Here is a 27,754-nt window from a genome sequence, read left to right on the forward strand (position 1 = left end):
AAAAGCCTCAAACACATTATCACTCCACCATTTAGCCAGTGCATTAATATCGCAATGAGCACCAACATGGATGGCCGTGATCTGCATCCCACGGCAAATAACATGCCTCAAAACGTACTGTACCAATCAAAGAAATTCACCACAATAAGGTGGACAAAATGATGTCAAACACTGTACAGTGCTGCACAAACACCAGTGGAAAACAGAGCAGAAAAAATGCACTGAAACTTAAACCTTTTTATTCTTTGTACATTCAACACTTACAGAAGGGAAGAAAAAAATCAAACGCAAAAACAAACTATTCATACTAAAATGATCAAATTAAAATATTAAAACAGTAATTTCTTTAATAAATGTTTAACCCCGGCCTCATTACCTGGAAGGGGGGTGGGGGTGGGGGGCACCAGGACTACGCTCACTTTTTCCCCCGGAGATCATCGGTGGAGTGGAGAGAAGAGGGACAAGCTTGAAGATGGTATTCCTGACCTCACACACCTCTCCTGCAACGGAACGGTTTCACTGAAGACCGGTGAGGGAGGCAGTGTCATGGGGGGTTTGGGGGTGGTGCGAGGAAGGGGGGAACAGAGCGGAGAGCCCCTCCCCTGCGGACAGGACGCTACACTACAGTGAGAAAGTCCAAACGGTGTCGGATCAGTGCAACACTGGACACAGCTGTGAAGGTGCAAGAGCTGAGCAGCTCCAGCAACAGTGGAGCAAACTGTCTGAACATGAATCAGTGCACAAATTAATGCTGGGGGGGAGGTGGGGGGGGGGTGTTAAACAGGCTGTAGAAAGAGAAAAGAGCAGGAAGACCTGGAGAAAGAGCTCAGGAGGAGGACAGAAAGGAAAGCAGGAGCTACGCTGAGTTTCAGCCCTGGGCGACACGACTTGGTCGAATACAGTTCTGAAACATCTGCCTCTTCTAGGCTTTTGGTCTAATGTTCAAGTAGGGGGGTGGGCATATCTCTGGTACATCCACAAGAGGTGCATGAGGGTCAGGATACACTGTAGAACCGCTCGGTGGCTTTGGAGGACAGAAGATCAAGAGCAATGAAAGGAGCCAGTGGGGAACCACAGCGAGAGCGCAACCCCCCCCAGGGAGAGAAGGGGAGGGGCAGCATGGTGTCACACAGAAACCACAGCTCGTACAACCTCAAACTCCCAAACCCTCAGCGCTGGGCTCAGAGCGTGTTGTTCCACCCCCCGAGATGGTGGTCAGCGGCGTCGGTCCCGGGACGAGGGGGGGTTACTACGACTGCGAGAGCGCCGGCCCCCGCCAAGCCCCCACTCAGGCCCCCGCCGAGCCCCCCTTTGGCGCCACCTTCAGCTTTGGACTCGGCCGCACGGGCGCGGTACGAGTCTCGCCTTTTGTCCCCCTCTCTATCCCTATCCCTATCTCTACTATCTCGACCCCGGTCGCGGTCCCGCTCTCTCCCTGTCCCCCTCTGCAACTCGGCCGGTACCCCCACCCCCGTGCTGGGCACAGCCCCGCCCTCTTTTTCTCTGCCCTTCACCCTCTCCTTGCGCTCCTCCTCTCGCTTCTTGTCCTCTTCCTCTTGTAGCTCCTTCCTCCGCTTCTCGCGCTCCTTCATGCGCTCGGCGCGCTCTGCTCCTCGCTGCGCCGCCTACAGCCAACACGATGGAGGGAGAGAGAGATGAGCACCGAGTGTGTCGCTGGCACCGGGCAGAGCCTGCATCACACAGAGGTGCACAGACCGGTCCGAACCGGTGCTCCTGAAAAACGTCCCTAAAGCGCCTCTTACAACGGAAGGAGCTCCAGGCCTGGGGGACAGGAGCACTGCAGGTCACCCCACACACACACACACACACACACACCTTTCTGTGTGCAATACTGAAATATCTGCTTTCAGATGTTACCTTTGTATGTCAGCTTAAGTAACTCCATTACTGGGCTTCCAAACAATAAATGTACACATCCCAGCAGTTTCTACATGTGTAAAACAGAACCTCCCTGAACAGAAACTGTCTAAGCTGGAGTAAACATTGTACTCTATTACTCATAAGAACATATTAACGAACAGGAAAAATACAGGCACTAAGTAAAAATTAAAGTACACCTTGATACAAATTAAAAGCATCTCATCTATTCTTCCTTTTAATTTAGGTTCTAGTGACTTCCCAACAGGGCACAGCTGGAACACTGAAGCATGATGAGTAACAGAACTCCACAGTCTGCATTTCTCACTTTGAGACATCTGGGTGCTTACAAGTGAAGATGTTTTTGTGAACTTATATGAAGCAACGACGACAGCAGGGCGAAGGTCACACAACCGTCTCACCTGCTCTTCTGTGAGGGGGAGCCAATATATACAGGGCGCCGTTTTGGTTTTACAGAACAGGTCATCCAGCAGCTTGGCGGGGGGCTCCTCCGGGGCCTTCTCTGTAACGAACACGAGCACAGGAGAGCCCTGAGTTTGGACGGCACTTTTACACTGAGTTGACATGCGTCTGTAGCGACAAGTTCTGTAAGGATCAGCACGAGACCAGGTGCTGGACCGAGCCCTGCGGGGGTACCTTTCTTCTCCGTTTTCCTCTCCTTGCTCTTGGCCCTCTCCTTGCGCCTCCTCTCTCTGTCCCTCGAGCGAGAGCGTCTGGCTGCGCTCTCTCGCTCCTCCCCCGGCTTGCCGAAGTCCCGCACCTTGTCTCGGTCCCACTCTCGCTCGGCACGGGTCCTCTCTCTGCGCTCCATCTCGCGCTCCCTCTCGGCCCACTGGTCGCGCACTCCTCCGCTGCCGCGCTCGCGCTGCTGTCGCTCGGGCATTAAGGGAGGAAGCGTCCCCGGCCGACCCGGGGGTCCGGAGGGAGGCCCGGCAGGGACGCTGCGCTCCTCCTCCCCACCGCTGCGTTCTACAGTCAGGAGACCTCTGTGGAAGTCGAGCTGCATGTGCAGGGAGAGAACGGTGCTTTCACATTTATTTCTGAACAACTCTTACGCAAGACATACTACATGTTCTGGAATGTATTTTGAACAGTGAGACACAGAAGGTCACAGGGAAATGGGACAAGTTACACAGACTGACGACACTGGATAAGAGGTGTGCGCTTCACCTCATCCTGCTCTGAGAAGTCCACGCTGAGGAATTTGGGATTGCTCTGGGGCCACTTAACTCCATGAAGTGCGGCACGTGTGGCAACTGCCTCTTCTGTGCTGGAGTACTGAGGAAAGGAGTCAAACACACAGAAACATGAAGTAGATGTTTGCTCTACCTGCTAGCCATTTAATGTGTTTTTTTTTTGGTAAAAATTAAGTGTACAATGTACCACAGCTAAACAGAGTATTCCAGACATTTTCAGTGTTTCTGACACTCATTGACTGTTTTAACAGTTCACTCTGTGCAGTAACAGAAGGACTACGACTCTAATAATCCATAAGTGAAAGTGCACAGCAAAAGGAGGAATGGAGAGCAGTGTGACTCACTGTCACATAGCAGTGTGACTTGATCTTGTCGATCCAGAAACCCTCTTCCACCACAGTTCCGGTTCGGTTCAGCAGCTCCTTCAGCTGGCCCAGAGTGAAAGGTCTTACCTGCGAACCAAAGCTCAGAGGTCAAATAAGAGCAATTCTTGCAACCCGTCAGCAAACCCAAGTTTGTGCCTCAATAACGGGCTCAGCTTCAAACAGGGTGCGGTAAAATTACACCTACATTTATTCATTTAGCTGATGCTTTTCTTCAAAGCAACTTATAACGTTAAGCTTCTTCCAATTACTTACCCATTTATACAGTTGAGCAATTTAAGGTAAGTACTTTGCTCAGGGGTACTACTGGGAGCGTAGTGGTTAGAGTTACTGCCTCTGGACCCAAAGGTCCCAGGTTCAATCCACACCTGTAGCTCTAGTACAGCTGAGCAAGGCATTTACTCTGAATTGCTCCAGTAAAACTACCCAGCTGTAAAATGGGTAAACAGTTGTGCGTACCTGAACATTGTAAGTCGCTTTAGAGAAAAGCCTCAAATAAATGTAAATGTATGCAGATGTACTACTGCTGGAAGTGAGATTCAAATCTGCAACTTTTGGGTCCAAAGGCATCAGCTTTAATCACTATTATGGCCCGCTTTAAACAGTAAACTTCTCACCAGGTTACAGATGTGGACAATGTTTGTGATCTTGCCACGTGGTGGCGAAGGCTGCTTTGTGCTTCGGACAGGGTCGTCGATGGTAATGGAGACGCCCGACTTCTGCTGGCTGATGGAGCGACGCACCAAAGTGTCACTAGGTGTGACTGAAAGAATGAAGAAAGTTAAAAATGCAGTTTTAATTCTGAAAATAATTTAGAGATGAATAGAAAACAGCACTCAGAGAGCAGAGAATGAACTATGAATTCACCTGTTTCACTGTATTGTTTTATTCTAAATGCAGACATTTATTAAACACTTATTTAAAAACGTCAGTCACCTTTCTTTACTTCAGTCTCACGGGCCGAAGGCACCACTTGCGTTTCCAAGGCGACCTCAGCAGAGCCATCTTTCCCCTCCTCCAGAACAACCCTGTCACTTTGTCTTTCCTCATCCTCATCCTCTTCTCTTCCTTGTCCTTCTGCCCGTTCTCTGGTTTTCAGCAGGCACCACCTGACAAATGCAAAGATCATATTTTCACATTTTGAGCCACTGCAAAGACTGCATACACTGTAAACAGAGCAGCTTTCATAGCCAACAAAACAGAGCACAAAAGAGCCTGTAAGGCATGTGCAAAAGTGGTGAAAAGCTAAGTGACAGGGTGCATTTAGAGCTAGGAAACAGTTCTCCCAAAACTTCAAGGAGATCCAGAAGTATCCGAGGGGTTGCCTAATGGAAGGTGGACTTGCTGTGGAAGTTACACACATCTGCACAAACCTGCGTTACTGTGCGCCTGATCTTCAAGCCCTTTTCCAGGCCTTGGTCCCCCCTCTCGCCTCGATCAGCAGCCTCCTCATCTGCGGAGAGGTGCCCCTCATCCGGGTGCAGGTCCACTATCGCCTCCTGTGGCCCGGCGCCTGCGGCTGGCTTGATGTCTGGGATTAGAGACTGAACAGGACGGAGTACATGTCAGTACCATTTAGGGGCAGCAGTAAACATGATGGTTGAAAAACCACCTTGCACTTGGAAGACCCTGCTTTGATCCCCACCTCCGGGGGGGGGGGGGAGTATAATTAATGATAAAATATTAAGCTACTTAGATATTTGAGATTGCTTTGGAGGGCAAAAAAAGTATTCCAGTTAAGTATGACTGTCTGCAGACGTGACACTAAATACTCCAATATTATTTCTTCACTGTACCTTCAGTGAGTCTGTGGTGATGCTGATGGACGGCTTCTTGGCAGTAACAACAGTGCTCGAGCCCCACCTTCTCTTCCTAGCTGCCTGGCCCCCGGTCTCGGACTCCGGTAGAGCCGTGGAGGAGGCTGCCGTTTGCGCCGTGCCCCCAACACACAGGGAGGGCTTACTAGCTGCTACGAAGGAGAGGTGTGTGAATGTGTGTGCGTGCACGTGTGTGCGTGCACAAATATCAGCTGGAAGTTTCGGAATCAAAGTGGAGGTGTGAACACACAAACCAAAAGAAGGTGAAGAATATCTCAGAGCAGAACACACTGGGGACTAAACACTAGTTTAACTACCTGCTCTAGAGAGGACTGTATGGTGTCCAGACAGAGAGAGCAAACAGGGTCTCGCACCGAAAAGCCAAACCTACAGATCACAATATCTCCTCCAGCACACATTTCAGCTACAAAAATACACACACGTGATATGGCACTACTCGTAAAATGGTCAAGAGTTGAACCAAATCTTTCTTTTTTTAAATGAAAAAGAGATTAGATTCAAAAACTGAAATCAAGAGGAGTCACTATAATGAGCTTTAGAGCAGTGAGGAGGATGATGAAAATGATCCACCTCCCCAACCCCAAACAAAAGTGAGGTGACTGCAGGAGCGAAAACAAGGAATTCATTTGAACTGCAAGGCTGCTGAACACAGACTAGTTACATTATATTTTTACTCCACCTCACCACTGACACCCTTGTACTCACTACTTGCGTACCACTTGCACAAAGACTCTAGGTTATTTCCACTGATATTTTCATTGAGAAAGTTACCCTTGTGTTAGTGATGGATGTGTTCATGTTGAATGTGACATCAGACGCTGTCAATCAGCAAATGTTTTGTTTTTCCAATGTCAGTGATCGACTGAAATACTAAAGTATTTCAACTTTTCAAAACAAGACACTTAACAGCTGTTATGCGTTTGTGCCCAATCAAACTCAGCTAACGGTCACTGCTAGACTGATTGTGTTGACTATCACTACGTGGTATTAAAACTGGGTAAACATACTAAAAACACAGGCCAATATTCTGAACCCCAATCATATCAGATCTAGGGTGTCTTTATTTAAAAGCAGGAAAATCAAACACTGCAAATGACCAAGGGATACTTACTGTTCAACGAGATCTTTCGGGCAGTGAATGACTTTGGTGTAGCACTCTGAAAGAAAAGGAGGAAAAAAAACAACAACCCCAGCATAGGGGAGAAGTGAGAGAGAGGGGAGAAATCAGGCAAATGGACAGAGACAGGGGGGAGAGAGAGAAGCAAAGCTATCAATAAAAACAGAGATGGGGGACTGGGTAGAGGGGCACAGTATCACAGCAGTGACTCCAGTGCACACTTTCCTTCTGGGCTAAAATCGCCTTTTTACCACAACTTCTTGCAGCCTGTAAGTGTTCATCTACAGACAGGAAAGCCAGTTTTACTCAGGTCTGATTTAGAGGGTCCACAGGATCAGAACCAAGGCTGCTACAGGTTACTTAAAGAAACACTGCAACTTTGGGGGGGGGGGAGTGGGAGCACTGCATAGTCCATAGGCCACAGCCTCTTTGTCAATATGACGACTACTGGGGCCTAGGAGTATATTGCCAAAAAAAAGCACTAGTTTACTTACATAATTACAATGTCTGGAACGTGTTTCTACAAAGAGGTAAAATGTTGTGCTCCGATGCACAAAAGAATGAAGGAGATAAAAAAAAAGTTTTGAACCCATGTAAAGAAAAGTGTTGCCCTGGAAGCACTGCTGTTCTGACCACTAGCCTCAGACCTGGTCTGAAAGGGTACTGCAGTTCAAGTTGAGCAAGAAATACAGGTACTGTTCAGCAACACACCCATGGGTGGAAGTAAACCACCGGGCTGTGCTGGATTACTAAGAGGGCAACCGAAAAGGTGCACAAATCATCTGCAGCATGGTGTCCAACAACAATGTGTATGAGCTCAGTAAAATTAAAACTGCAGTAACCATAGCTTTAAATAAAGGCAATTATGTTTTAAAATAGTCAAATCCCTATTTTTTCAAATAAATGCATTTTACATTGGACTAAAATTTTTTTTTTTTTTTTTTAAAAAAGGCATACATGTACAAAAGGAGAGGAAATGACAAGTTATTTCCTGGTACCATTGACACCTGATCTTCACTTGGCTCGGCTATGGCCCAACCGCACCGCAGTGTGTACTGTATCTAGCCAACAAGGGTCCAATCAGAGGTAGATGAGGAGTGTGGACAGGACTCAGTTTGAGAGTATGCTGACTGGTCGGCTGACAGGAAGTGCTCGTTTTGTTTCTGAGGGGATGTACTGTTCAAATAGTCTCCTTTCACTAGCAACAAACAAGTCTCTTTCGGGAAAGGGGTGGTTTTAAATGTCCTTCAACCCCTAATTCGGGCATGACAGGTGTGGTCTTTGAATTCCCTGGAGAAATTGTCCTTGGCACCGTCATCCCCACTGTCACTCAGCCAGTCCTAGGAACCGAAGGAGTAGACAAGCAGCCATCCTGTGGCACACAGGGTCCAGGAGTCAATTCCGTGATTGGACTCCTGAGACAGCCATCTCATCTTTCGAGACAGGAGAAAAGCATCCCCTTCTGACCTCTGACCTCCCCCTCAGGCTTACTCATGGTTGACAAAAGCGGTAGTTATTGGTCATTTGAAACAGTTTTGCTTCAAACCATCACGCAGGCGACCAAACTTGGTGACTTTTACAGCAGATGTTCTGATTCAAACGCCACCGTCGTGTGAAAATTGAAGACTTGAGTGACTAGTAGTTTGTGACTGGTCAAGTACAGAGGCAGAATGACTGATGTATCAGTGCCTGGAAGGGCGATGCAATACGGGTGAAAAGTGGAGCCCATTCTCAGTCTGCTGAAGTCATGCTGCAACCACATTAATGTCAGTCAGTTTTGCTAATAGGCTTTGCATTTCGCTCCATAGTTGCAGCCGAGTTTGAAGCCATGCAAAATCTTGACATGTGGAACCGCACTCTTCCATTCCAATGAAACAGTGACCTTTTTGGCTATTCAGTTGTGCACAAGTGGTCACTTGCATCCCACGCCCAACGGCAACTTGGTTGACAGCGAAGCTGAGCAGCGAATGGGAATCCACGATGATGTCTGGTTATCAGTGCAGCATGAGCCAAACAAAGTCCAGCTATGGATTGGTTACAGCATTCAGGCCCAACTGTCAACCAGCATAAGGCCCAAAACAAGAACCCATCAAGCGTTGAAAGGATATTATAATCCATTGACAATGAAACCTGGAAAAAGAGCTCAGATGCATCAGGTGATGTAATCTGAACTTCAAACAAGGCACAGGCGCTCATCTTGATGAAAATCAAGTTCTGTGGAAGTCAAATGTTCATTCACAATAGAGCTCAGTTCCATCAGTGTTGCCTTGTTCAATTGTCAAAATGACAGTTAAAACATCAGCAGGCACATTTTCCAAGTCCTTTGGAGACCGGTGGAAATATTCAGGTTAAATGACTGAGGTCACTGACCCTGCAGCAGCAGTTTGTCAGTAGTAGTAGTAGTACTAGTAGAAGTAGTTCACAGTTCATAAATCCAATCCAGTCAATCAAATTCAGCAGTGACAGTAATGTTCATTTGTAAATCCCTGCCAGAGCTTAGTCCTTCACATGCATTCGGCAAGAAAACTCCAGGTCAGGGGGAAATTATTCACAAACTATGAAGGATCTGGATGTTTTCTGTACAAATTCAGGTTCCTAATCCAGCAGGAAGAAGCAAATGCAAAATCCTTGTGAGAAATCAATGCAAACTGCTGATGCTGTGGCTGGAAGCAGTGTCTGCAACACATGGCGTGCCTTGGGACTTCCTGCCAGACACAGGAGGGGTTCGCACTAGGGATGGCTTCTTTGATGACAGGCCATACCTCCCACTCCCTGCAGTCCGTTACATGGCTCCGTAAGCCCTCTCTGCGGCAACACGGCCACAAGTGAGTGTTCCGGCAGCCTCCCTCAGCGGTGGTGCTTGGGACCTTGCAGTTAAACTCAATGCAGACTCAGGGGCCTAGCTCAGGTACAGCCAAGTCGCTTGGGCATAGCGGAACAGGTGTAGTAGGTTGTGGAGGAGTAGAGGTAGTGCGCAGGTACCAATTGGGGCAATGGAAGAGGCATGAGCACCTTACAACAAAGCAATCAATGGGGTTTTAAACATCAGCCACAGAGAAACAGATACAGATATAGAGGACAGGAGTTCCCCTCATCATTAATACCCACAACATTAGGGATAATCCCACAGAACTACCCAACTGTCACTGTTCTAACAATCTCTCACATTATCTATCACATGGCGACATTGGATGGTAGACTCCGGATGGGAGACTACACACACACACACACACACACACACACACACACACACACACACACACACACACCAGAAATACACAACTTTTGCACCAAAAAAATCCATACATTACAGGAATGGGAGGGGCCTCTTTTTAAAATGGTAAGAGCCTAAATCCCACACTTTCAAAAACGATTCACTTCCCACAAAGGATTTAAATCATTAGGTAACAGAACTAAAGTAATCTCCACATACCACAAAGCTACCCGAGACTCAAGGCAACATGCGGGGCAGACAGGGGAGATGCTAGAAGGTAGGTTCTTAAGTGTGACCCTAGCTGCCCTTCCATCTTCAGTGCACTCGGTCAATCCAAATTAATCTCACTACTACTTTAAATAAGAAAATTTCTGTGGAAAGCTTGTTGAAATTTTATGTTTTATACAAAATACAAACTGTAGAGAATGGCTGGATTTGTGCATTTGTGTTCATGTGTGGGAGCCTTATGGTACAAAAGGAAGAAGTTACATAGTGACTGTCACAGGAGATAAAACAGTGGGAAGGATGAATGATAAGGAGGTGACTGAATGGAAAAGGGTGGACGGTAGAAAGGGATGGAACAAATGTTGCCTTTTACCCACAGGGATTAAAATCAATCATTTACATGATACATATAACACAGCTAAGTATGTGTCTACCATTTTGAACCCTCCCAGGTGCAATGGTATTTTCACAACAAAATACAAAACCCCAGAGACTACGTTATTCCATTATTTCCAGACTGCATGGTTACGGGTGTATGCTCTCACATTGTTATGATGAAGAAAGAAAAAAAAAGAAAAAAAACATATCTGGCAGTCTTTATTCGAGTAATTTGCACTCCGGTTTTGTACGAGCGCATCCAAACCACAGTGCGAGTTGTCCCATAGCGGGCCCCTCTGCCTGCCTGACTGCCTACCTGCCTGCCTGCTCACTAGCACCGGACACAAGTCAACCACCCACTTGCCTGCTCCTCCCTCTGTGCAGCCTTACCTCCTCTGAGCGGCCCTCATTGCTCTCTGAAGCCCCGTGGCTGTCAGGGTGCGGCTGTACCCCTGCGCCCTCCGACTCTGAGTGTGCGTCCACCTGCATCGCAGAGTCAGCCGGCTCCGACATAGCAGCCTGCTTCAACTCCCTGGCGAAGGAACACATTGTGAATGAAGAGCACAAGTTAATATCACAGGTGACATGCAGCGACGCTGAACGTGAAGAGAAGCGTGAGGTAAACAGCAGGTAATGTACACACGCACGTCAGTGAAAGATGCACAAACGGGTGAAGAGAACCACACAAGAGGTAGAGAGACTCAGCCAACTGATCTGGGTCAGCCCTGCCTCACTGCACTATAAATAACCTGACCAGCAGACAGATAACCTGTACCAGTGCTGCACTGTGTACCACACACACACACACACACACACACACATACAGGAAACTCCTCAAACATTCAATGACCCAAAGAGAGGAAATCGCAGTACATATGTGGCAAGAGAACAAGACTGCCACATTGGATAAGCAAAAAAAGGCAGCACACTAAAGAGAGATGCAAGCAACATGGAGTTTATTTTCTTCCATCTATGACTGAAGAAAACTTGCAGTTGTGGCAAGTAGTACTGGACTTGTAAGACACAGCAGTGGTATGTCACCCAATAATAAGTACCGCCATGTTATTTAGTCTTTTGTTGGGTTCCTACTCTCCCTCGAGATTAGGTGAGGTTGAGGGGAGGGCAGGCGCAGTTATGACAGCTGGCTCAGGTCTTGTCTCTGTGCAACAGACAAACCCACGAGCAACAAGGGCCCTCCCATCTCAGCGGACTAATTATTGAAAAGCAATGCAAGATGAGACACTTGGGTGAGCATCAGGTACGTGATACTTCCTCTTCCACTGTGTCACAGCAGGAAGTAAACCCATGAGTATACGTGATCTATGGCACCACAAGGCCTAAGGCCTGAAGAGCTGCATCCCTACAGCTTCATTCACCAATGCAATTTATAAAATTTAAAAAACTCTGAGCTTCATGGGAAATTAAGTTGTTTCCAGAAAGCATGTTCACATCCCACCGGACAAGGAGCAATTCTGCCCCATGGCCCGAAGAAGAGACCATCACTGCCACACCCATCACGGGAGTCAAGACGCACTGTGAAGGTACCGCTACATTTTAAAGGAAGGCACACAACTTCAAAGACAACGGATACGTACACAGAATAGACATTAAGATCTGCTGGAAATCAACTCTTCTATAACCTCATTCTTTCACAGCCTGACAACCTGATGTCAATACCATTTCTACATTCAATAAATGACACTTAGATAAGTCTTCCTAGACCTCCTTAGGCACATCCTACTCTACCTTACTCAAGAAAACTGTATGTTTTTTTTTAAAAAAAAAAAAAAAAAAAAAAAAAGTAACAGCATAACACAAAGGCCATTAAGCGAACATTCAGTATCTCCTGTGCCCGGTCAGAATGGGCCACCACTGGAATACACAGCTGGAAATAAAGCCTTTGCACTTTTAAGTGTTGCCCCTCTGGCCAGAGACTCGCACCCACAACGCCTCACTGGTGGGTGGGGAAGGGAACATCGCAGAAACTCTTGTTGCCCGAGATGCGCGTGGGTCTCGAAAGATGCCAAGGAAGCACAGAACAAACAGGTGGTTCCTTGATGCTCCTAATCTTCTCACAAGATCGTAGACTCCAGGAGGCAGTTAAAATACCATCGTTTAAAGAGTTCTTGGGAATAACGTGTGTAGAAAACGCTGGAGCTGGAAGAGGAGGAAAGGCAACGGACGACCGAGGAAGCGTTCCATCGCACGGGTCGGAGCGTGGGGATGCAAAATGGCCCTGGGAGTCCCCGCGGCCAGCAGAAGCGGTTCCTCCAGGGAGAACCCCTCCCCAACACACACAGTTCTGGTCTCCAGAAAGATCCTCCACAGCACTCGCTTGTTCACTAAGCGCAGCCGCACGTCACACTGAGGGACTTGGGAAATGAAAGGGAGGGAAGGCCACACACCTCGGCCCCTTGTTCGCAGGGGACAGAGAGCCGCAGCCTCCAATGAAGCCGGCGACCCCCACCGACCCCCCAATGTGCGCTCGCTCGCTGACTAGCTCGCTCACTGGCTCGCTCACACACACACGGGCGCGCGCACGCCACGCACCCTTCCCTGCTCGGAACACACACTCGGGACTCGGTGTGAGCCGAAGGACCGAGCAGCGAGAGAAAGACGAGGGAGGGGAGGAGGAGGAGGAGGGAAAAGAAGACGGTGCTGAACGCCGTACCTCGGTCGCCCCCCTGCCTCGCCAGCTTACCCGTTTTTGTTGCTTTCGGACAGCATATTGTCGGGCCCGAAGCCAGACCCGAAACGCTCCGCCGAAATCGGCAGTTCCTGGCTAAGCGGTGGCGCTCCTGCTCTGCGGAGAGTTTTTTCCTTTTTGATTTAAAATGCTCGCTGCGGGTTTATGCGCTGCGTCGGTCTCAGAACGGCCAGGCACGCAGCGCCGCCATATTGGACAGAGCCGAAGGAGGGCTGAGGGAGGAGAGCGAGCGCGAGGGCGAGCGCAAGGACCCGTCTCAGCGCAGCCACAGCGGCCGTGGGGCTGCCGCGCCGCGCGCCTGACTACAAATGCGAGCCGCCCACGGACGATACGTGTCCATTGAATACGAGTCGGTAGCAAAGCAGAGCCCGAACCCCCTGGCAGATCTGAATGTAGAGAACCAGGGGCTACTGCGATCAGAGCCCCGGCGCACGGGAGGTTGTCGCTCGCGGCGCCTGACGGAAAATGTGAGCTACGCTGCCATGTCGTGTCGAATTCGAGAATAATCGATAACTCAAGTGGCGAAGAGCCGACTTCTCCTGCTCCAAACTCGAAACAAAACACGGACACGTCTTTATCGTGTTCACTTAAAATCGTCAAAAAGCAGTATTTCAAAGCGAGATGCGCCACCTCACCTTTGATGCCGTTAAATTATAATTACAAAGGTCAAGACGTGAGGGACTATATTGATTCATTTCATCAATTTATGATCGTAAGCAAGAGTTGTTTCTTCGCCATCTAAAGCTTTTAAACTGAATTAAAAGAATCTCATAACAAAACACAAACATTTCTAACGGAACAGTTGCGTTGAGTACAAAAATGAAATACTGTATTTTCGGGCCTTCCTCCGCGGACGCCTGGTCCCCGAAGGGACTTAGAAAATTTCAGGCCAAGGGAACAGCGTGTTAAACATAACGGAGACATTAAATGTATGTTTAGAGAGAATTCCAGAAAAGAAAGGGCAGTAAGAGACGTGGTGAAGATCTTGGAGCCGCTATGTATGTGTTTTCTCCCACTGAATGTCTAACACACGTTCGCTGCAGTAAAAGAGCTTCGCCATGGTACCTTACCGTGGGACAAGGATTTTAACATTCACACATTTTCATAGATGCATAGAGCGAAACCATTAACACTTAAAAAAAAAATAAAAAAAATAAAATAAAAAAAAACCCTGTGAACCATAGTCTGAAGGCACCTCGAGTTATAAAACACCCAGGTAAAAACACTGCTCTGATGTTCAGTGGCAATGTTCTCACTAAAAGTGAACCAGGTGAACTGGAGCAGTAAGAAACTAACACAGCTGTGCTCCACCTTCTCCTTCACCCTGACCTGATGGTTCCAGTAATATAGTGCCTTGTGGACATTTTACATACTTGACATTCATTCCACAGACAGAATGCAGAGAAAGACACAGAAACTTAAGACTGTGACATGGACAGAGATACAGGTAAGCATGAAATTCTCTCTGTACAAACCTGTGCTGCAAATACCATCTTTGATGTGATCTGATCTTAGCTTATATTACAGATTTGTCTTCATTGTGGTGTTGGCTCAACAGAATGGTCATATGGAATTAAATGATATTAAAAGTAACTGACAGCATGACATAAATGGACAATAAAAATGATGCAGAGCCTAATTTCCAGTCATGTAAGCTTGTTTGCATTTCAAGTTCTAGAAATGATAAAGGTAACAAGCAGAATGAAAAATGCAACGGTTGTTCACTGTAAGCGACACTCCAACACAAATTTGTATATCCTAACAGTACAGTCTTCCACCACATAAGGAGCACTGCTGAGAACATGATGCATCCAGCAGTACGTGCAATTTGCGCCCCAACATGTGCATGACGACCTCCCTCACAAGAAATGCCTCATAAGAGTGAAAATGTTCACTGAAGAGGAGGCAAGCCTTGGTGGCGTTAAACACAAAAACAGAAGTGGGCAGCCTTGTGTCTCATGTGGCACAGCTTCTATGGGACAACTGAGATTCACAGATGTGTTCATGCTCACAAGCATCTCTCACACATCCTCACACACTTTATTAGGGTCTAAATTCATCAGCTATCACAATATCTAAATCAAATCAAATGTAAAATAAGTTGGAGAGACAGAAACAGAAAAAAAATCCTTAAAAACATGAAGTAAAAAGATAGAGAAGTCTTCTGAATGGAAGTTCTTATGAATGACATGATTTGATTTACTATGTGTTTATTGCAAATTATACTTTGTGAATATCTCAGTAGGGACTACAGTAATTAAATTAAAACTGCCATATTAGGTGGTGGTATGAAATTCTGGATTTTGTAATGAATTACATTTTTTTCCATGTTAATGAAAGGCAGGAATTTTGTGCATTTGGTGAATCTTTCATGGCTCACAACCACATCAATGCCTCCCATGTCAATGAATGAAAATGGAGTTCCAATTTTATGAGAGTTCACTGCCCTCTCTTGCATAAAGACATTTATCTACCAAGCATTAATGTACCTAATTTATTTATATACTTAGCTGTTTTTCGAATGTATGTCTGTATGTACGTTTGTGTCTACATTTGTTTAGTGGATGCTGTTGCAAGGAAAGAATTTCCCTCTGGGATTCATTCATTCACCTTCCAAGCAAATGTTCAAGAACAAATTTTTCTGGTTATGTGAGGGAAGCCTGTACTGAAAGTGTAATGAGTCCTTATTACTTTTGAATTTTGCAAAGTGTTCAAGGAGGGTTTTAATAAACAGATCAGCTTGAACAAAGAGCAGTGTACATTAGAAGCATCAGGATCAAGGATTTCTGGGGTATAACATAAAAACAACTAAAAGCAGCTTTTATCTCTCAGAAATGAGGCCCAGAAGAATCCCACCTATGCTCTTAATGGCTCTATTGGAGTTTTAAACTTATCAGTATTCAAACTTGCCCACACTAGCCTACTTTTGGACCCCCTGCATCTTCACTGGGCCTCTGGCAGTTTACTGTGGGACCATCATCTGCTCATACGAGATCGTCAGTGGTCTAGTTATGCATGACAGCTCATTCTAATCAGACTACTGCCAGTCCACTTCTACAGAACCACATTTCTGTCCTGTGAAGTTCCAGATGCTTCTGAGGCAGGTGAACACAACTGCTCAATGGAAAAGCTCTGCACATCACTAAAAGGAAGGTGAGAAGCAATAATGCAAATACACTGGGTCCCCAAATTACAAACACAACTAGGACCTCCGGGCTGCTTGTAAATCCAACAAATATGTCATAGTCAGTAAAAACTTAAAAATACAAATGTTCCTTCATTTATTTGTAGATTAGGTTCTATAGCAATGTCAAATAATGCTTAAATTAATGAAAAACTCAATGCAAGATTTGTTTGTTTTGGTTTCCTCAACCGTTCATCTTACTTCAGTGTTACCCAGTTGCATAATCTATCCTGAGAACATACGTGGATATACCATAGAAAGGGATTCCAGTCTTTTGCCAGACTAACTTCATCCAACATCTGCAATATTCAGCATCTACTTTTAATTTGCTTTATTATGTACATGATCAATAAAGGTGTAATAATAGAGATGTATCAACTTATTTGCTGGATAGGTTCTGCAAAATTCTCAGATATAACCATATTAAGTAAATATGCTGCAAGATTTAAGATTTTTAATTTCAGTCTACAGTAAAACAAACAGAATGACTGAAAGTAAAAAAGCATCTCCAAAAATTCTTATTAAATGCTAATCAGTGCCTGGCTTATACAATAAAAATGTGCAATGTCTGTCATCTTGTTACTGATTAACAACAGCTGCAAACGGCAGACAAGCTCTGAACACCCGGAAAAGTGAGCGGAATTAATCCAGTCCCACACTCCAGGAGAAAAAAAAGAAAAAAAAACCAACAGACAAAGAAAACAATTTATAATGTTAAGCTGCTTACAACTATTTACCCTTTTACACACCTGGGCAATTTTACCAGAGCAATTGAGGATAAGTACCTTGCTCAGGGGTAGTACAGCAGCAGGTGAGATTTGAAGCAGCAATCTTCTAATCTAAAGGCAGCAGTTATAACCACAGTGCTACCAGCTGCTCTTTTATATTATGGGAAAGATGTCTTTCAACAGACAGCATATCATCAAAAATCTTTAACAAACATTTGTAACCTGAAGACCCAGTGTACATCATTTTCAGGGCGCATAGTGGGAATATGTCAGTCAAGACAGTGGAATGGAGTTATCAAAACCCTCTTGGATTTTATTCAGCTGCATATCATGTTAGCTGATGCCAGGATTAGTGAAGACTTTTTCAGCAAGAACTGACTTCACAACCAGTTCATACCGTAAGACCACAAAACTGCCAAACATATGTCAATAGGATGAAGGCACAGTATGTGCAATTGTATTATAGAAGGGTGTCCATCTGTAGCTCTGAAATGATGCATGTGATAAGGTCAGCATTTTAGGAGTATTTCTTCACAAACATTTAAAGAACGGGCTGAGCAGCACAACTGTGACCTAAAGGTGAAAGACAAACCTGCCAATGGAAACCATGCAGGTTCACCTGGAATTCCAACAATTCTTCATACTTAAGGAAACATTCAATAATCACATAGAAGAAAGGCAGTGCACAAGATGGTCCACCAGAGCTGGCTGTATGCACAGAGAAACTGACAGTAACCTTTTTTTGGACCAGTGTTTTATCTTCTGGGTTCCTGTGCTACTGTGGACAGCCCTCTGAAACAGTGTACTGAACCCAGAGAGTGTCACAGGGAGGGAACATGTGCAGCCACCCCCTGAAAGGTTTTCAGGAACCCTTCTCTGGCACAAAAGCTTAGAGTGAATGGAAAGCAGGTAGGCAGATCTCCCCTCCTGTGTCCCTTGGGAAATGCAGGCAGTGTGGCAGTCTGGCAGTTTCAGTTCACTTTTTTTTTTTTAAAAACAGTAATAGAAGTACATAGAAAAGGAAATAAAGCAATGCTTCACATCTAATATTTACAGGTATGCTCAATTGTTTGAGTAAATTGTGCACGCCTGTAATATTCACTAACCTGGCTGAGGAGTCCCTCTTGATTCCAACTGCTTTCATCTCTAATGTTTTATCTTGATCTGTTCCATCCTGGCCAGGACAAGGCTTCTGTTACAGAAATAGAAAAAAGAGACACACACATAAAAGGGGAAAAAAAAATTACAGGGATGCAATTCATGAAGATGCTGAGGGATTTAAAAATATCTGCTCATATTTACATTTATTCATTTAGCTGATGGACTTTTCCAAAGCAACTTACAGTGTTAAGTTACTTACAATTGTTTACCCATTTATACAGTTGGGTAATTTTACTGGAGAAATTTAGGGTAAGTACCTTGCTCAAAGGTATACCAGCCACAGGCAGGAATTGAAGCTGTGACCTTTGAGTCCAAACACAGTATCTCTAACCATTATGCTACCGGCTGCTGCTATATATACTGTATTTCTCCTAATTATCGTCGCAAATTAAAGGCAGGGCGCATCTATTTGAGGCCTGATTGTGCAAATTATGAAGTTCGCCTAATTCTCCCTAGCATGTAGCACGTGATAACTATGCGGCCTGAGCATCGCCATTTTGTCAACGTGGGTTAAATATGGCGAGCAAAAAAAGTCGTACACAGCTGCTTTTAAGTTGAAGGTTATTGCAGTTGCTGAAGAAAAAGGAAAACATTTCACCGCAAAAGCTTTCAATGTTTCAATGAGTGCAAGATTGGTGCCAGAACAAGACACGATTACAAAACGCACCTAAATCTGAGAAGAGAAAGTCAGGAGCTGGTCGGCCTGTCAGATATGAAGATATTGAAACTCTGCTCTGATAAACTGGTTTGAGGAACGACGTCAATGTGGGGTTCGAGTCACTGGCAAATCCTTGCGGCACGAGGCTTTGAGACTGCACCATGAAAACGGCAGCCAGTCATTTTAGGCACCGATGACGACAGCAGTGAACACAGCACCGACGTTGACAGTGAGGAACATTAGGTGTAGGCATCTGCATCGATTTTTTGGCCAGACAGCTTGAAATCCACTGTAGTTGTTAAAAATAAAAAGTTAATAGAAAACCGTGTTCTCTAAATTAAGGTTTAATCGATCATTTTCAAGAAGCTAAAGTTTTACTTATACGTGCACAACGATATTAAAAATCAACATAATCAGCAGAAAAATATTAGCTGCGCCCTGGCTTATCGGGTGGGGGCGCTACTATTAGAGCAGGGGTGTCAAATAGGAGAAATACGGTACATACAACTCATATACATGTTGAATATGTTGCTAAATCAATTTAAGTTATATATCATTTTCAAAGGCAGAAAACTAACTCTGCTATTGCAAACTTTAGGTTGTATGTTGGCACCTAAATAAACCATCAAATATCTCTTTCACCTCAATACTGACCAGACAATGAAACGCTTCATTGCTCGGCTGCGGGCATGTGGACAGACAGACAGAAACAGACAGACAGAAAAGGGGCAAATACGGAATTTTTATCCTCCTCAGTGCACACTGCACCAGTGTGAGAAGGCAAGTTCAACTCACTTACACCCAAGGTGTATCAGTATTAGCATGGCGAGTTCATCATTGGAGGGCAGGTGAGAAGAGACTTTGAGGAGGAAGAGTGCGAGAAGAGCCTGGCTGACTGGCTGACCTTGCTTTGACTTGCACCTTCAGCCTCCTCTGCCTCCTGCAGCTGCTGCTCTGCTCTCCTCTTGCGACGGGGGCTGCCCGGTGTGTCCTGCTGAGAGGCAATCTTCCCGTCTCTCTTTTTGCCACCAAGCTAAGAAAAAAGGACCAAGAGGACACTTTATTAGATGAATGCTGCCCCGAAAGACTATAGAGTATGACGTACAGCTTCCCTCCATTTTGCAGATCACTCACATTTCTGCTGCCAGCTGCGGAGCGGGATTTGTCCCTTGACGAGGACGACGACTCAGAAGAACGTGAAGATGACGATTCGCTGTCAGAATCAGAGGACGAAGAGTTGGAGGATGATGATGAAGACCTCTCCTTCTCTCGTTCGACATCGCCTTCCTCTGATGGGGGTGACGGAGGAAGCACAGGCCCCACGGGGGCTTCTGCAGCCAACTGTTGCCCGGGTTTCTCACCCTCCACTGGCTTAGCTGTCCTCACATGTGCCTGACCAGCAGTGTCGCTAAGCCCCTTCTCACTCCCTAACTGGGATCCAGGCTTGCCTGAAGGCACCTTACCCTCACTGTGGGCCTCTGCCATTCCCCCCTCCACGTGGGACGCTGCAGGCTCTGTGACCTGCCCGCCTGAGACAGCTGTTTTATCGCTCACGAGAGCCAGTGGATCGATGGGCACCCCCCCGCTCTCTGCATCAAGGCTCCTACTGCTCCTGTGTCCCTCATCTGGGGGTGGGGAGATGAGTCGGGCTTGCAGCCCTGCAGGAGGGGCTTCAGGTGAAACGCCAGTATGCTTAACAACAGCTGAGGACACAGAGGGCGGTGAGGCAGGTGGAGAAGAAGCAGGCATGTCACGCAGTAAGCGGAACTTTTTGGAAGGGGGCTGAGGCGATAGGGCTGTGGGAGCCTGACTCTCCGGTGCCTCAGATTGTCTTCCGGGAACTCGGCTTACGAGGGGCTCCTCTTTTTCACCCTGAGCGGGAGAAGAGGGGCCGGACACCGGAGCCCCAAGTTCTCGCCCACGCTTCCACGGAGGAAGACAGCTCTCTCTCTCTTTCCCAGCTGCCACGGAAGAAACCTGAACCTCCTCTTCCCCCTTTCCCCCCGAGAGTTTAGGTTCTCCCACCTCCGACAGCTTTGCAGTGTCTTCCTGGGGTTTGCCTGGTTCTTTCTCTTCCTTCTGATCTTCTACAGGTGCCGTCACAAACGTCGCTGAGGCGGAATCTTCTCTGCTGAAGCTGGTGCAAAGAATGGTGGAAGTCGTCAGATCTTTTGCAGCGAACATCATCGTTGCCTCGCTCTTCCTCCCGTGTACAGTGGGAATGTCAGCAGGGGACGGCGACTGAGAATCTACACTTCCAGCATGTATGACCGGGGGTGCTGTTCTCTCTTGGCGCCCTTCACCTGGGGATTCCAAAGCCGGGGAGGCAGATTCTCCGGCATCAGGGGCACCGGTTTTCTGCTCGTCATCCTCGGAGCGGCTGCGTTCTCGTCCCCTGGCAAATGCCCCCTCAGACTCCATCTTAAGGGCCAGGAGGGTGAGCGGGCCAGGCCCACGCTGATGAGAAGGTTCTGGACTGCTGGAACCAGAGCTGCCGGAACTCGAGCTACTCTCCTGGCGCTGAAGAGAGGGGGGCGATCCCACCCTCTCTGCACTTCCTGCTGCTGCAGCAGCTGCTGCCCCCTCAGGCTCATCCAGGCCAGGAGGGCTCTGTTTTGGTGTGTCAGGCAACGGGAAGGACAACTCAGGTGGAGGAGATGGTGGGGGAGTGGGTTGCCGCAGCTGTAGCGGGGCCTGATGGGGTAGTTGCGGTGGGGGTATATGCTGTGGGGGCAGTTGTTTACGCCTGGATCTCTCTCGCAACGACTGCAGGTTGCTGTGGGGCTGGCCTCGACCGGCACCCCTCCTGGCAGCCCCAACACCCCAGTCTTCATCCTCATCGCTGTCATCTTCTTCCTCGCTTTCGTCCTGCCCGAATCCAGATCCCCGGGCAGACCGGCCAAGCTGCGGAGTGGAATGGGGTGAAGCAGACCCCGATTGGGCAGAGCCCTCCTTTGCATGGTCCCCAACGACACGGACAGACAGAGAGGCTACAGCACGGGGTGGAGCAGCTCCTGTGGCTGCCTCCAGTGTCGAAGGCTCCTCATGACTCAAGCGGCTGGAGGAGGAGCGGTGAGCTCTGCCTCTGGGGACCTCAGGGGCCTCCTGGGGTCCAGGTTCAGGGGCAAGTGAACTGAAGGCAGAGGGCGCTTCTGTTTGTCTCTCTGAGGCGTGTTGTATCAGTGCCCTGCGGTGTGACAGGGGAGCAGAAGGTATGGCAGTTTCCATGTCTTCTTTGGCTCGATCGACGTCCTGGGTCATCGTTTCATCCCCGTCGTCATCTTCTGGCTGACCAAACATGGTACGTGAGGACAATGAGGGCTGCTAGATAAGAGCAAGGGCAGATGAATACTACAGTCAAACAGCATCATTCAAATCAGCAGCAGCATTTCCTACATATATCGACAGAAAATTTCATTTATGTACATTTGTAGTGTGATGTTAATGACTGACCTCCTCTACTGGACAGGAAGCGATGTTGTTACCCTCTGTGTGGTCTTCCTCTTCGGGTGCTACGGCACTGTCCGTATCTAGAACAGTTGGTCATTTGTTAGTCACAGTGAACAATCAATCATCTTTCGTCAAACACCACTGGAACACACCAATAATGTGACAGCTTATCTATGATGACTCGAGAGACAAACATTCTCAGCGTCAGTGTGCACCGTGACAGTAAAAGCAGGTATATTTTGCCAACCTACACCGCACTCATCGCAAGGATTGTCCGAAAAAAATGTCTGTGAATAAATTCACTATTGAAGCCTAGTTCCCACTTGTCACAAGTACAGAAATATGTAGCTAATTTATAATGGCATGATTACCAACACTAATGCAAGATAAGCTGCCATATGACAACTCTATGAGCCACATTTCTTAGATACATGCACGGCCATTAAATGGAACATGAAAACCCATCTGTGATTAAGATGTACTTTAGCACTTCAAGCAGAACAAACACATACAATTTGAGACACAGCTTGCATTGTATGTCTGGTATGACCATAAATTCTGTTGGGAAGCTAGTAACAAGCAGGGGGACTTAGGGTCTAAAAGGCACTAAGAAGTCAGCTGTATGAATTAAGTGTGCCATAAGAATGTCATGCATTTGTAGATGAATCAATTAATTTCTTCCCACTTAAGTCCCATTACTAATCTACCTAGAAGAAAGTATATAACCAGGGCTACTTCACTAATACACAGGAGTGGAACCTCGCTATGGAGTTTCTCTTATACTGAATTCAACAACTCTCAGATCCTACTACCCACAAAGTACTGGGCTGCCCCCTGCTATGGAAAAGACACCAAAACTTCATGCAAAGTCAAAGACTGTAAAGAGCTGGAGGGACACACTTTCTGTAGGGACACTATAAACTAGTGAATACTAACAGTAAACCTTAATGCAGCTACTCATGTGATGTATTCTGGTCCATATGGGGACTGTGACAAATTAACTGTACTCTAGAATCACATGTACGCATCCAAATCTCTCCTTCTGTTCATGTAATGCACTCTTTGTATTGTTCTCTGAGACATACATCGCTTTGGAAAAAAGCATCGGGTAAATGAATACATGTAAATGTACTGTCAATTAATATGGCTTTAAGGCCAGCAGGAGAGGAGGGGACACATACTTTGCTTTTCACCGTCCGCTTCAGCAGCCTCCCGAGCCTCCCGCTCCAGCCGCTGCCTGAGGAGCTCCTGCTGCTTGGCCAGGTACTGCTTTATAAAGCTGTTCTGGCTCATTTCCTCCCCCATCTGCAACAGGTTAGAATCACACAAAATGATGTACAATTTATTGCACAGTGACTGAGGGACCCAACCCAACTGACCACAAGGCTGCAGGTTCAAACCCCCAGACAACTGCTGTATACATACTGCTCAACATATAACCAATGTTACTGAATTCAGGTTGAAATACATGCTACAATACATACTGTAATATAAAAGATGTGATTTGCATTCATTAAAGCCTCACACCCTACTGCTTCAATAAGGTCCTTGAACACGGTACGATCCCTCAATTTTGCTGATAATGTCAACAATCCATCCATTATGAACAGCCTCTGATCTGTTGGAAGGTTGCAGTGGCCTAGAGCCTATCCTGAAAGCATAAAGCCCCACTGCACAAATGGGCTGAAATTAGACTTGAAGGGAAAACTCTGCAGTGTGACCCATGAGATGAGATGCAATGCATTATGGATGACTTACCTGAGAATTGGGCTGGAGCCCAATGTGTGGAGTGGAGGTTCTCTGCAGGTTCTCCAGCATCAGAGCCTGAAAGTCAGAAACAAGGGAGCTTCAACATGACAGATCTGCACAGCGAATGGGGGGACACAGTTTGAAACAAAAGTGGGGTAGAGGGTCATGAAGATGCAGCCTTTGTCTCAGTTCTCCTCAGTGCACACTCCATGTGTGAGAAGGTAAGTTAAACTCACCCACACCCAGACTAACAGCGCAGTCAGTCTGGTGCATCGGTATTAGCATGGCAGGCTCATCATCGGAGATCACATTTCCATGAATGACATGAATATCTCAACTACCACTAATACAAAAGTATCTATAAATTGTAACAACACAAGTCTCTAACACTGCAACGTGCTCTCCACTATCTCATTTCGTACATATATTCCTCCTTAATTACAACCATGTCTCAAAAGCTACTTAAGCCACAGAGATGCATTTCAAGTCGAAATCTAAAGTATAAAAAAACCAAATAATTATCTTTTTAATGCCTTTTATGACTGTAAAGGTTGTTTTTCATAATCTAACTTTCCATTTATGCAAAGTATCTTTAAAAGGTGACCAAACAGACGTTGCCTTTGTAAATAGAGACGGTTTCCAGGTTACGCAATATGCGAGTTGCATAAATTCGGACTTTGGTAGAAAATTATATTATTGCAGAAATTCCAATTGATGGAAAATATGCATTACTGTTTACAACAACACTGCAGCTCCCTTCCAGTAGCATATTTGTGGATACAGCCTTTGGGGAGAGACAGCGGCAGAAGGGCTAGAGCCCTTGTCCCATAGCACCTTCTCAATTCGAGAGAACATGACTTTGATTTCCGCTCAGTCTGTGTGGAGTTTGCATGTTCTCCACGTGTTCACCTGGATTTCCTTCCAAAGACACGTGTTTGGCACCATCACAGCAGTAGCCTGAGTGAACTTTCCCACAGAGATTAATAAGTATGATCATGACTATAATGAATTGCCTGAAGGATACTAATCCAATATAGAGCTGGTTTAAATGGTGACAAACATAGTACATACATACTGAACATCTTGTCATTGTAAATTAAATTATAAATATAAAAATACTGTAACCCAGAATATACAGTGCAGTACACCTTTAATACTGTAATTATTAGATATTATTTGTGTGTTTCACGGGAAAAAACTGATAGAAATAACATTTTTAACATGTGTACCGACACTGGAAACATACATATTCCATGAGGTGTGATTAATGGATGGGGGGTAGGGTCAGTTTCAACTTCCGTAAATTTTTCAGTTTCCGTCACTTGAATTTTGATGGAAAGTGTACATGGACAAGCAAAATGTTTTACTTTCTTTTGATAGAAAAAATAAGATTTGATTTGCAAGATAAAGCAAAGGAATCCTGCAATGTCCAAAAACCTTTTTTTTGATAATAATGTTGTGCGATCACACCTGTGACATATTGTAACCTTTCTAGTTCCTCCGCTTGTTTTATGTATATGGACAAATCAGCAACTTCTCTCTGTACTGCTTCAGTCTTTGTGTTGATGTGACCCAGGACTATTCATAATTTAAATTTTTAAAAAGGTGACAAAGTAGAATTTAAGAGAGACAGCAAACGATGAAAAGCTGAATACGCCCGTATAATTCAGTCATTGAATCACTGAACCACATTAACATTTTCCATTATGTCACATGGGGAGAAATGGCCACATCATGTAATTTTGCTGTAAGATGCACTACTTTGGATGACATTAGCATCAGAAAGCAGGGTCATAATATAATGAACATGAAATTTACAGGAGTACACCTGCTTCTTTCCAGATCCTGTGACATCTTTTAATGCAGCCTCCTCGCTTCAAGTGACACAAGTTTATTATTTTTATCAAGTTTTTGCATTTACATTTATTCTCACAGCAGACACTTTTCTCCAAAGTGACGCACATCTCACTAGATAGAAGAATAAAAAAAATTGTACCTCACCAACAGGAGACATAAATGCAAATATGATTCTTTAAGTAGTCATACCAACATGCAAACCAGCATGCATTACATGAGTAATTGTATGTAGGTTTTTTTTTTTTTTTTTTAAATAAAATAATACATGTTATCACGTACATAGGAGACCAAGGGAAAATGGAACTCTGTAAGCTTTGGACAAAGAGCCACAAGCAACTTTACGACTTACCCATAAATAATGCATGCTATTCTTAGTCTAACAATTCAGGGTAACTACCTTCATCAACAGTACAACAGGAGTGGGACAAAGTAAATACTGTCCAGTTACAAGGGAACAGCTAAGCAGGGCGCTACCCTGTAATATAGTGGTTACAGTTGCTGCCTTTGGACCCAAATCCCACCTGCAGGTGTAGCACCTTAAACCGCTCCAGTAAAAATGACCCAGGTTTTAAAGGAGTCAACAACTGCAGGTAGCTTCACACTTTAAATTGCTCTGGCAAAAAGCATCAGTTGAAATGAATAAATGTAAGATATGCACATAGCATTAAATTAGCATCATAAGACATAACAGCTGGAGCAGAAATGCAAATGGGCAAAGCCCGTGATCTGACACCTGCGGAACCCCAAACGGTGCTGCGCCAATCAGAGTTCAGTCTGTCGTGTGTGGTGAAGTCTCAAGCAACATAAGTAATTTTTCTACATCACCCTCTCTTAGTCTCTGACTCAGTCCAGTCGAAATCTCGAAAGGCGACCAGTAAACAAACGGACACCGTGACCGTGCCGTCCGCGATCACGCAAATCAGCGCTATTTCCCAACTAAGTACTCCCTCCCTGCGCGGCCGATCGTTCTTGCCTTACACTTTTTATGACACTTTTGGGGGGGGGGGAGCATAAAACCATGTGGTTTTGATTTCGACTCGACGTCTCCCGGGAAACGTCCACGCCATCGAAATATAACCAAGTAGGAAGCGCGAGGCAACGAGCAAAGACCGTAAGCCCTGTTTTTGAGGCGTTTTAATCCGAGTAATAAACGCGACAGGGACAATTACAAAGTAGCGATAAAATGGCACTTTGAGAGAGAAGCGCGGCCCATACGAGTAGGCCCCGCGCACAAGAGTGGCTTCGGCCGGTCACGTGGTACAGCACAGTATTTACTTCAAACGAGACGGCTTATGGGGACGCGCCTCGCGCGTACCAGTCGAACTCGCGGCGCGCTCTTTCCCTCCACTTTTGGGCGTCGCGTCCCCGACACGACTGTATTCCGAAGCGGCAGCGGCGCCATCCGAGGTGGCGAAGTCGAGCGCGCCCCCGACCCGCCGCCTGCTGCTTCCCCCTCCTTCCTCTCCGCGCAGTAACACACACACAAAGCGCGGGCCCGACGACTAGTACTACTCAAAACTAAGGCAGCGACTCGGATAAACACACTCGGCCCGGGCCTCCGTACACGTCAACTTTGGGGCACCGGAGGAGTGTGGCGCACGACATGCTGCAGGGCAGCCGCCGCGGCGGCGCCACCAACTCCGGCGCACGGTACTTTGCCGCGGCACTCGAGCGCCAACTACACGAACCGCCTCCGTTTCCGAAGCAGCGAAGCTCGGCCTCCGACTCTCACTCTCCGCTCCGACTCGCCGACTGCATGGTTCGCGCGCCAAAAAGTCCGTCAAACTCACCCCCTTTAGTCGCTTAATAAGTGCATTTTTCTGCCCGCTTTTGGGAAGACCCCGCTGCTCCAAGGCGGCTTTCAAATCCGCCACCCGGAGCGAATGAAGCGGCTTCCCATCCAGCGTTACGTCTTCGAGCTCCGCCATTTTGCGTTCCCCCTCGCTCTCCAGCGCGAGCCCGGGCGCCGCAGCGCCTTCCCCGGCCCACGTCACAGGTAAGTCGTCTCCG

The 27,754-nt window shown here is 46.5% G+C and overlaps 1 protein-coding gene and 2 non-coding genes across 3 annotated transcripts; all 3 read right to left on the minus strand.

Moving 5' to 3' along the window:
• Positions 1-1,149: 1,149 nt before the first annotated feature.
• LOC108930936 (apoptotic chromatin condensation inducer in the nucleus-like) lies at positions 1,150-27,741 on the minus strand. The gene is given in 20 exon segments (XM_018746431.2): positions 1,150-1,281; positions 1,284-1,625; positions 2,301-2,401; positions 2,536-2,899; positions 3,070-3,177; positions 3,440-3,547; positions 4,096-4,241; positions 4,415-4,541; positions 4,543-4,587; positions 4,852-5,022; positions 5,275-5,447; positions 6,428-6,473; positions 10,641-10,782; positions 17,976-18,061; positions 19,593-19,721; positions 19,823-22,012; positions 22,142-22,218; positions 23,320-23,443; positions 23,897-23,962; positions 27,535-27,741. Coding segments are annotated over 20 exon segments (4,749 nt in total). The 5' UTR covers positions 27,673-27,741; the 3' UTR covers positions 1,150-1,215.
• On the minus strand, positions 19,436-19,531 carry LOC114911955 (small nucleolar RNA U6-53/MBII-28). Its single transcript, XR_003798018.1, has one exon. It is a non-coding gene; the product is annotated as a small nucleolar RNA U6-53/MBII-28 (small nucleolar RNA).
• LOC114911953 (small nucleolar RNA U6-53/MBII-28) lies at positions 24,078-24,191 on the minus strand. Its single transcript, XR_003798016.1, has one exon. It is a non-coding gene; the product is annotated as a small nucleolar RNA U6-53/MBII-28 (small nucleolar RNA).
• Positions 27,742-27,754: the final 13 nt, after the last annotated feature.

This window comes from Scleropages formosus, chromosome 11 (assembly GCF_900964775.1).
Source record: "Scleropages formosus chromosome 11, fSclFor1.1, whole genome shotgun sequence".
Lineage (NCBI taxonomy): Eukaryota > Metazoa > Chordata > Actinopteri > Osteoglossiformes > Osteoglossidae > Scleropages > Scleropages formosus.